This window comes from Pavona decussata, unplaced genomic scaffold (genome assembly GCF_977016875.1).
Source record: "Pavona decussata unplaced genomic scaffold, jaPavDecu1.1 SCAFFOLD_46, whole genome shotgun sequence".
NCBI classification, from domain to species: Eukaryota; Metazoa; Cnidaria; class Anthozoa; order Scleractinia; family Agariciidae; genus Pavona; species Pavona decussata.
In genome coordinates this window covers 2,436,746-2,447,848 of record NW_028145468.1, presented here as the reverse complement: position 1 = coordinate 2,447,848, position 11,103 = coordinate 2,436,746, and the positions used below count along the sequence as shown (strand labels likewise).

The following is an 11,103-nucleotide window of genomic DNA, read 5'->3' as shown; positions in this document are numbered from 1 at the left end:
GTGGTTATTATCCTTCAAGCATATCTCGCAACATGTAGCAATGAGCTTGAGTATTTGAACATTTCGTTTAAGAACAGTTTACCGTCAAAAACGTTTATAGCGTATGTCGTTTTCTGATACTGCTTTATCGACCAGCAGGTTTATCTCTCCTTCTGTCACAAAAGCAAACCGTTCCCCCATCTTGACATTAATTTTAATTGTAAACAAGATGCGCCTTGAAGTTTTTGAAATTGGGGAATATCACTTGGGGAATATCATTGGATTTTCGCCAGTTTTAGCTGGGGTATGTTCGGTCACGTGAGGCGTTTAGACCAATCGCGCGCGAGCGAAAATATTTGATGGATTATAATGGCTGATATACGATGGCCGCTAAGCCAATCATATGCCCGGAATTTCATTATACAATGATCCAGCTTCTTAAAATAATTTAAGTTACAATACGGTTGCAAATTGGTAGTGTAACTCACACACTAGCTCTAGGGATTTAGCCTTTGTACCTTCACAGATGTTGAATTTTCACCAATACAGCCTATTGCTCAAGTCAGATGAAAGAATAGAACTCTCCTTCACTTAAGATGATTATCTCGAAATAAAAAGTTGACGTAAAAGTTTTCTGAAACTTGTTGTAAATGTTACAGTGCATGTTACATGTAATTTTGTTTTTCAGTCACTGACACCGGCTTATTTTATTTATAACCTTTTGGTGGTTATAACTCATACGCGAGCTCAGTTACCCCCATTTTTCGTTATGGAACTATAATAGACATACAGTCGAAGCTCCATGCGCGACAACCTCTCGTAAGCGACCACCTCCCATAAACGACCACCTATCCTTAACACCACATTTTTCCCAGTCAAAGCCTTAGAGTTGGAACCTCTTGTAAGCGACCGCGACCACTTTTTGAGGTGACGGCATTATTTTTCATTGTTTTTAACGTCTTGTAAGCGACCACTTGACACATGATGTGATCTCCATGTACTCATAGTTTACGAGGAACGTTTAGTGATAACCTAGCACTGCTCGTATTGTAACTGGGAAAATGTATGAGATAAATTCTCTACTTATATAGGGGATGTGTCAGACCTGTTCTCGGAAGAGACCCCTTCTGGTTCGACTCTCGTAAGAGACCACCTCCCGTAAGTGACCACTTAATCTTGGCATTTTCGATGGTCGCTTACGGGAGGTTCGACTGTATTTAGATACAACGTTTTCGCAAAGTTAAAAAAAAATGTCTGATAGGGGTTCAGAACCATCTTAAATTTTCGAAAATTCAAGACGAATCTAAAAATGCTGATTACAATTCCATAATAATTGACTTAGAACTACTTAAAGCGGGTAAAATTAGGGGTCTTTTAAACAGGTTATACTGTTGTTATGGCAACCTATCGGGTCGAGAAAATGACCATAACTTGCTCACCGAATGTTATCGAAAATAGTATATTGTGTCGTGAATAGCTCTATCGCGCAGAACCGCGTAAGTTGTCAGAAAATGACACAAAGTAATAAGGCAGGATTTTTTATCTTAAATCTAACCCCTCTTCAATTTACACTCAAATAACTAGTAATTAGTGCGCGTTGTCAAACTGATTCCCTTTTTATTTAATTTAGTGTTTAAAACGCTCATTAAAGGGGCCGCAGTGTTACCTATTTTTAGTGTCACTATGAATAGCCAAAAAAACATATTTATTTTAATGGAATCGTTAGAATGATGGCTCGGACTTTTGTTAACAATAACCCTACTAGTGCACAGAAACTAGTATTACTTATGTTTGGCTGCGGAGGCCAGGATAGTCGTAAGAGGTTAAGCTGCCATCACCTGAAAAGAAAGGAAAATGCAATGTTACTTTCACTCTCAGTTACAATTGGACTTTGGTTGATGGGAAGACATTTTATAGTTTGTGGCCAATCAACTGTCACCTTAGTCTCCTATGCAGACGCTCTTTGGCTCAGCTTATCATGTCACGGGCTCCTCGGGGGAGGAGAATCAATAATTAGTCATGAATAGCTTTTGCAATACTGTATTTGTGACAGTCATGCTAACAAAGCTTGTTGTTGTTGTTGTTATTGCGTGGGAGGCCACTGTTACCTCCTCTTTCTGAATTTCCTTGGAATTTGGTCTGCGGTCCCACAGTCGATAAAAGAAATGAAAAACAGTTTCTTCAGTAGTAGAAACTTCATGTATTTGGGCACACTTTGTCTCGGTGCACTAAAACTGAGGATATGATTACTTTCATTCTTTTCTTTTAATCTTTTAATCGTGATTTCTTCAATCATTGATATTATAGCGCTTAAATGGCCTCGCGCGCTGCATAAATTAGCACACTTTTCCTCTTGAGACCTTCGTAATACCCATAAGTATTGAGCATAGTATTTATGCACCCTCCACTCTTCCAGGCGTAGTCAATCGATAGAAATCGATATCGGAAATCAATCGATACCATTGATATCGATTAATTGATATCGGTAATCGATAACAATCGAACTCATAGAAAAAAACTTATTATCGATTGTTATCAATTGAGAAAATGGATAATAATCGATAGCAATCGACAGTGATCGATAACAATCACTAATCCCAAGGAGTCCCTGGGGGAGTATTCGTTTCAAACAGATTAGATAGCGTTACCATCTAGTAAGCAATACGAGACCCGCGTTCAAATGGTGAAACATTTTATTATTCCAGCATCTAGTCCTGCCGGAGACACGACGAAAACACAGAAAACTACTTCTTCTTTTACATGTGTTCTTCCTAATCAATATTTATGGAGCAAAAGTGATTACTTCTGTGCTGCTGGATTATTTTTTTTCTTGCTTACTCTGCGATTTATCATTACGCTTCTTTCTTAATGCAAGTAAAAAAACACTGATTTTGTTAGAGACTAGAGGGTTGCACACCGCTACTTTGGCCGCAACTTCCTCTTCTTCTTTGAACCGCGCAGAAGCTTAAAATCAATAAAAATACCTAATTATTTCTGTTGTCAGGGGCACCCAACGACAGTTTTCTCTCAGATCCTTTGAAACGCTATTTTAGGCTATCTGGAGTGTCTTTTAAGCTCTGTAGGTTCATTTTAGGCCGCGCTATAATATTTTTATCAGTTCAGTTATTCTAGGGGAACTTGAATCTTTTCGAAATCACTAAGGCATCTTTGTCCATTTCCCGAAAACCTTAGGTCTTATCACTGGGTCTTATTTCCTTTCCGAAAATCTTAGCTGCCCTTTTTTCGGCACCCGAAACGACATTTTCATCAATCCGAAAAAACCAGGTCTTAAATTTCCCATATCACGAAAGTTAGAGGTGAAAATTTCCTTAAGAAAATTGTAGGGGATTAAGGGCCTTCCGAACAGATAATGTACCGAAACGATCTGTTGGGTGCCCCTGTGTTATTGTTCTTGTTCTTTTAGTATCAGCTTGCTGATATTTGTATTGCATATCCACGATTGAATGACTCAAGAAAACCAAAGAAAATACATCGTGTCAATCTTTAACCTGTAGAAATTGACAAAAACAGTTTCCGATAAAAGTCGATGACAATCCATAGCAATCGATAAGCCAATCCTTATCGATTTCCAACTCACAACTTTTTATCTTTGTCAGCAGTAACCGTGCATTTCTCAAAGCTCTCGAAAAGCTTTTCTACAGATTGCCGTTTGTTTTTCGCACAAACTAACTCAATGTGTTTTTCTTAACTTTGGAAAACTTAAAAATTGTTTTTGCTTTCAAAATTATGAAAAATTGAATTTTTGGTAATGAATTTACGTATGTAAAATGGTTTTTCGTGTGTGACATCTTCTCGTGAGTTGGAGAAACGCACGCATGTATAAATACAGTTACAGTTCCAGCTTTCAGCTAGAAAAATTAAGAGTTATAATAATAAAACCGTGTTCTAAAATAAGCTTTTTAGCTCGCATTATCGTAGCCGGTAATGCAGAAAGATTCCCGAAAATATCGGGAGACAATTCGAGACACTTTTGGGTGTTCCGAGAAACACATTTCGGGACCCGAAAAAAAGCACCCGAAATGTTTTCGGGCCCGAAAAGTTCTCCGGACTTTCGAAAAACGCACGCCAGGACCGAACAACCATAAGATTATCATATGAGAAATGACAATTTAACATAACAAAGTAAATTAGAATTTCATCACTGCACCTACTTTTGTTTCTTCAGCTATCGATCCATAGTATTTTGACACTGTGGATATTAATTCACTATCAAACTAATGGCATTCAGTTTACTACCGTGTTGGTCAAGCGGCGCTCCTCGCAAACGGGACAGTTTGTGGTCATGGTTGGTCTGTGTTTGCGCTACAATGACCTGGGTCGCATCGCTCGGGTTTCTTTTCAGCTTTGGCATTTTCCTGCCGGTGTTCATGGATTATTTCAACGCATCCCGAGAAACAACAGGTTCGTATATACATAGCAATCGCATTTCAAAAACTCACAAGTTCGCATCGATTCTTCTGTTTTCTTTTATTCGACCTGTCCCCTTTGGCCAAAATAAGATAATTGTACATCGATTGCATAATACATTAGGGACGTTTAGGCCTGCGATCGATTGAGCCTATTCCGGAATAGGGATACATACAACGATGACAAGAAATCCCTCATAAAAGGTTTTAAGACTGACTGGAGTGCGAGACGGGTCTTAAATTCTCATGTGTCAGCGAAAGTTTGCAAACTGGCCTCCCAAATTTCTTAAAAAGAGAACGTGTGTTAACAGCTATTCCGCTTATTCTTATTCCGGAATAAAGTCAATCGAACGCAACCTAAGCAAGCACGACGGCATTACCTGAAAATATAAGTTCACGTTTCTTGAACTACTACGCGACTATTCACACTCGTTCAACTTGTACAATGTGGCCGAACTACAAAGGAACAGAATTAATAGGAATGGCATTAAAAGTTAAGACAGAGAATAACAATTTTCTCCGAATTTTACGGCGATTTTACTGCCCAATATCAACACCAGCAATTTTTCCTAAATTTTGTGGTGAATTGCGATTTAAAGAATTATGATGAGAATAGAGCACATGCACTAACAACATGAATAGTGCCGGCCATGAGGGACTCAAAGGAAATTTTGGTGTTATTTATACTTACACCACATGGACCACATGTGCCCTGTTCTAATTGAAATTTAAAAACACAAATTGCAAGTAAGGCCTAGTTTATACGTCGCGCTACAGTCGAATTTAATTCAGACGAATTTAATTCTATTAAATTCGTCATTCCGTCGACATAAATCGTGGCGTGGTTTTATGCGTCGAAATCAATACGGTCGAATATAATTCTCGCATGCGGAATACTTGAAAAGTTCGAAACGGGTCCCTGCGGGCTCGCCAAAATAGTTTGAAATACATTAATATGCATTTCATTCGACGCGACACTAGTGCGACGTTTAAACTGTCCAAGACGCGTTAGCGATATTTTATCCGTCTTACCAAGACGGATAAAACGTCTTACCAAGACGGATAAAACGTCTAGGACGAATTTAGTTTACCAGACGAATTTAATTCGTTTTAGACGTCGCGCTATGGTCGAATTTAATTGCTTGTGGGACCTTGAATTTTAATTCAGACGAATTAAAAATTCGTCTGAATTAAATTCGACTACAGCGCGACGTATAAACTAGGCCCAAGTTGCCGATAAATCGCTCTAAAGTCGCCAGTAGTTTGAAACGTACTTTCTGATACTGGATTGCACAAAACTCGTCCGTGTAAACGGCCCCTTAACTGGCTGAGGGAGCGAGGCTAACCCGACGTGAACACCTTCATCTCTCATCTCAAACTCGGTGGTTATATGCATAATGTTTTAGATGATGTGTCTTCCAGGCTCGGTTTAAGCGAGGCCTTTCTTAGTGACGGTACTATTGTCATCTTTTTAGTGTGTGATACGGAAGCTTAGGGAAAAAAATGAATCATTTTATAGCACAATTTTCTCAAGAAATGGACTTTACCTCTGTATACGATTATCTTCAGCTTGTTGTGTTCTTCTTGTTCTCTTCTTCTTTGTTGTTCATCTTCCTCTCCCTCATTCTCTTTCTCTCAAATAAATAAATAAATAAATAAATAAATAAATAAATAAATAAATATATATATAAAATATATAAATAAATAAATAAATAAATAAATAAATAAATAAATAAATGAATAAATATATAAATAAATAAATAAATAAATAAATAAATAAATAAATAAATAAGTAAATAAATAACGTCGCTGTCATTTAAGTTCTGTATATAGGAGGGGGGTGAATAGGTCTACGGATCGGCGGATTTGGTGAATATTTTAGCGCGGATTCTGGATTCAGAGCGAAATTTTAACGGATCTGCGGATCCTATGATCACAGCGGATCGCGGTTTTATCCAGTTTTTGGGCCCGGATTTCGGATTTTGGTTGTTAGGAAGTTCAAGTTTGCTCTTTTTTCTCTTATCTACAAGATTTTGTTTCGATACAGACGTTGGTTACATAAATATTTCGTTGATAGTCATCCTCAACGCTAAAACACAATATCATGCAAGGCAGCTCCAACAACTGAAGTCCCTTTTTGTCTCGCGTATCATCTAACGCGGCAAACAATTTGCGGATTCGGATTTAGTTGATTTTTTGAGCGGATCGACGGATTCAGCCATTGATTTTAGCGGATCGGCGGATCTACATACCCCTATTCACCCCCCTCATATAGTCTATCAGTCTATTTTAACCGTTAAATAACTTGTATTACCCCTCACGCAGCTTTTCTGGTGAAGCAGTAGTTTTTTTTCGTGATCAGTTAATTCGCTGGGTAAATAAAGTTCATTCATTCTCTCTCTTTCTTGGTTTAATTTGTTCTGACCATAGGCTTGTGTAATTCTAAATCCTTGCACGGTTTTTACAGAAAGAACTCTCGCTGCTCCATGACTCGAAAAGAATATAAACCAAATATGGCGCTAACTCCGGCCATATTGATGCTTGACGGGAATGTCAGTTCTCACTTTTCATTACTGTAATACGTTTCAAATACTGTCAATCATTTCATACTTTTTTTTTATTCCAGCATGGGTTGGTTCTGTAGCCATCGCAATGACTTTCTTCGCCGGTCATATATCAACCGCTCTGGTCACTCGGTTTGGCTGCCGCATCACCACTCTTATTGGAGGTGCATTTTGTGTCGTGAGTTTGATGGCCAGCTCCCTTGTTGAGAACATCTTGCTTCTGTTCTTCACGTACAGCCTATTGTTTGGTTTTGGTTGCTGTTGTACATTCTCTGCAGGTCTGGTTGTAATTAGCCAGTTCTTTAAGAAGAGACAGTCACTTGCCACTGGTGTGCTGAACGCCGGACCAGGGGTAGGGGTCATTGTTATGGGCCCCACATTAGAGGCCCTAATAAGGGCCGTCGGCTGGCAGACCACTTGTCGGATAATGGCTGGCGTTGCTTTTGCTCTGTGCTCGCTTGCGATAACCTTTGATCCTAATGTGGAGACAGATGAAGAAAAAAGTAGCAGCAACGAAAGGGCAGAGAAGGAAGACGCCGGTGGAAAAACAAAAAAAGAAAAGATGATAACGCAAATAAAGAATGTATTTGATTTGTCAGTGTGGAAAGAGCCTCCAGTTGTGTTTTTTACCCTTGGTGCGTGTGTAGTGGAGTTTGGGCATTTGGTACCTCAGATTCATTTGGTAAGTGTTAAGGCATTTTACAGTTTGTTTTGGGCCTATGAATTGGTTGTGGCATCCTCCATGTAACCTGTATGGTAAAATCTGTATTGTTTTGTTTTTCTTTTAGATTCGCTATTGTAAAGATCTGGGTATTTCGTCTGAGAGAGGATCAAAACTGTTCATTTATTATGGTCTATGCTCCGCTATCGGTCGCTTACTAGCTGGTATCTTGATCAACCACCCGAGAGTGAACGCTTTCATCGTTTTCTGGGCAGCAGGATTTGTGGTTGGTTTGAGCACAATTCTAGTGACTCTAGCAAGCACCTACACGCCGCTGATCATCTACATTGTCATTTACGGGCTCAGCGACGGATTCTATATTACCACTTTGACAGTTCTCCTTCTCACTGTCAGTCCTCAAAAACCTGCTGCTGTACTCGGCTGGTGGATGATGTTGGCGTCGTTCTTCTTGGTTAGCGGTCCTCCATTAGCTGGTAAGTGTCCTGTTTTTTTTCTTAGCTTACGCTGCTGCTTCTACTTCTGAAGCCTGTTCCAGGTGTTGACCAACCTTAGGAAGGCATGATACTCAGGTTAAGCTCCGACAACTAAAAGGATCAAACGAAAGATGGCGCCTCTAGCACAGGTTTTCCATGTTGACAAAGAATAACAATACGTAAACAGAACAGTACTTCACGGTACATGTCTACTAATGCCGTTTTCAATTTGTGTTCGCCTGTTTTCAGAGTTTCGGAATATTTCCACATCGCTGACCTTTTCCATAAATCCTAACCTTTTCCATAAATCGAACCATTTAAATATTTAATGAACGCGTGCAAAAGTAGGATGACGATGACGAACAACTTTCATAATATTAACCTGAATATCTTTCCCGCTAAGGTCAACAAGTTATGCGGTTCAAAATTGGCGCGAAATCTTTCTGACTCGTGATTGGGATCGATGACCGCCTCTTCTAGACACTGTTCCTTATTGCCTTTGATGTTCTCTCTTTATCTGCAAACTGTGTCAGTATTGAATTAGAATACTGTTATCGCTTTTTCAGGTCTGCTTGCAGATAAGTTGGGTTCGTATGTGATACCTTTCCAAGTGGCTGGTAGCATTACTCTCGCAGGTGCTTTCATTACTTCCATGCGGCTCTGTTGCAAACGGGCTCCACCCTCTACCTATGACGCTGACCAAAATGCTGCTACGTCCACGCTACAGGACCAAAACGTCATGTTACGGGATGACGAAGGCGAGAAGCTGCTAAACCAAAAATCCAACGCTAATGACATTGGCGTTTCGATTTCCTATCGTTAAACCACTCAATCCGTGACAAGAGGATATAATTAACAATCAGATTCCACGAGCGCGCGTTGGATATGAGATGATAGATAGTTGGCTATAATCATATATCCAACAAGCTTGAGTGGACAGGTGGAAGAATTGTTCTATTAAAACAATCATCTAGAAATATTGCTAGATGTTGCTGATTTCGCTTTACAAGAACAACCTATTTTTCGGGCATGGTATAATGGCTTATATACCATTGCCGCTAAGCCAATCATATGTCCGGAATTTCATTATACAACGATGCAGTCTCTTAAAATAATTTAATTTACAATACGGTTGCAAAGTGGTAGTGTAACTAGCACGCTAGCTCTAGGGATTTAGCCTTTGCACCTTTGCAGATGTTGCATTTTTTTTACTGATCAATACAGCTTATCAGGCTCAAGTCAGAAGAAAGAATAGAACTTTTCTTCAGTTAAGATGATTCTCTCGAAATACAAGTTGACGTAAAAGTTTTCTGAGACTTTTTGTAAATGTTTAGTAGTCAGGAATTGTTTCAAAAAGATGCCAGAGTAAAAAATTTAAGTCACCTTACCCAAAATTGCTTCCAATATCCACTTTCAAATATGAATCTGTCTAATCAGTTGCTGTCATGTCTGGTGGGAATAGAAATTACATACTGGATAAAGTAGAACTTGGTGAGAAACACGTTATACATATTAGAAGGCATAAAGCACAAACAGACTGAATTAAAGATGAATTTCTTTGCAGGGAAGCACAATATGAGGGAGTATTAACCCAAAGCGATTCTTGCATGCGTGTGTGTTCTAAAGGTCTGGCCTTAAAGTTTAAAGTTTTAACGTTTAAAGTGTTTTATCTGATTTCAAAACACAGATCGAGAGGTGGATTGAAAACACGAAATCCAGCCGAAGTTTTTCAAGCTACTTCGAGATACAGTCGAACCTCCCTTTGCGACCACCTCTCGTAAGCGACCACCTCTCATTAGCGACCACTTTTCCAAGATACCAAAAGTTTTCAAGTCAAATCACTATGTAGATGGAACCTCTCGTAGGCGACCACCTCTCGTAAGCGACCACTTTTAGAGATGATTGTTTAATATTTTCAATTGTTTTTAACCTCCCGTAGGCGACCACTTGACACACAATCTGCCGTTTCTCTCACGGGCGGAAATTGACTGTAACGTATTTGCCCACATCATTACAGCGGATGCCGTATAAAAATCTCACAGCCGGAGCTACCAGAAGTGTCTGCCGACAGTGAAACAAATGATAACATATACATGCACTATAGTGTACACTGAAAAAAACTTTAATCAGGTAAAATCCCTTATAGGAAAGAAACTCTCTTATCTTGTAAATAGCATGCATGCACATGCACGACCGGTAATGACTCTCTCAACCTTGTATTATTCAACAGAAAAATTGTGGCGATAAAGAACGTTAACTGGACCCGGGTATGTAACAAACAAACAAACGCCAAAGTTGTTGATGTGTTAGGCTTGAAATGTAACATTGCAAAAATGCCCTTTACTGTTTGCTCCTAACTCAAGCAGTCTAAAGAAAAGTTTTTACTTTGCGTTTCGATAAGCACTGGCACTGGGTTAGGTGTCCACAATTACCATATGTAAATCACCCGAAATTTAGAACCCCCCTCCCCCCCTTCCCCTGTGGTCTGACCTCTGGTAAGCGACCACCTCCCGTAAGCGACCACAAATCCTTGACATTAGGGGTGGTCGCTTACGGGAGGTTCGACTGTATTTGGTAGATGTAAGATGTTTGGATAATAGGTATAATTTTTTTGTTTTACCTTAACTTACTCTATTTATTTATTTTTTTTATTATTGTTGTCTATTTAATTGGCCTCTAGTGATATCATTTTTTATTATATAAAATTTAGTGGTATACCGAGTGGTAGCAAATCGATAAAAACGCTATCCCGCCAGTGGCGATATCATTTTTATCCACACATGTGTGATATCATTTTTGACCAATCAGCTCGCAGTATTTTCGCGCGCTGTCAAGCACTTGTGGTTTTCCGAAGGGTTTCCGCCGTTTAGCTGTCGTTTGGTCTTTTGGGAGTTTTTGAGTTGGTCTTTTGGCGAGTCGAAGTTAAGTTTATTCTAAAATGGAGACAAGCTCAAGCAGATTTGCTGAGATCACAGATA

At 39.2% G+C, this 11,103-nt stretch overlaps 1 protein-coding gene and 1 long non-coding RNA gene across 2 annotated transcripts; one reads left to right on the top strand and one right to left on the bottom strand.

The window, feature by feature from the left end:
• Nucleotides 1-21: 21 nt before the first annotated feature.
• Nucleotides 22-6,034, bottom strand: LOC146482469 (uncharacterized). Its single transcript, XR_014864151.1, has 3 exons — nt 5,954-6,034; nt 4,787-4,862; nt 22-1,817 (listed from the first exon to the last, which is right to left on the bottom strand). It is a non-coding gene; the product is annotated as an uncharacterized LOC146482469 (long non-coding RNA).
• On the top strand, nt 4,102-9,699 carry LOC146482468 (monocarboxylate transporter 10-like). Its single transcript, XM_085107314.1, has 4 exons — nt 4,102-4,401; nt 7,033-7,652; nt 7,759-8,125; nt 8,692-9,699. Exons 1-4 carry the CDS (start codon nt 4,218-4,220, stop codon nt 8,946-8,948), a joined length of 1,428 nt encoding a protein of 475 aa, XP_084963440.1. The 5' UTR covers nt 4,102-4,217; the 3' UTR covers nt 8,949-9,699.
• Nucleotides 9,700-11,103: the final 1,404 nt, after the last annotated feature.

Coding starts and splice junctions, on each gene's coding strand:
- LOC146482468 (XM_085107314.1), top strand. CDS start 4,218: ATGGCATTCAGTTTACTACCGTGTTGGTCAAGCGGCGCTCCTCGCAAA. Junction 7,653..7,758: donor TGGTACCTCAGATTCATTTG/GTAAGTGTTAAG, acceptor TTTTTCTTTTAG/ATTCGCTATTGTAAAGATCT. Junction 8,126..8,691: donor TAGCGGTCCTCCATTAGCTG/GTAAGTGTCCTG, acceptor TCGCTTTTTCAG/GTCTGCTTGCAGATAAGTTG.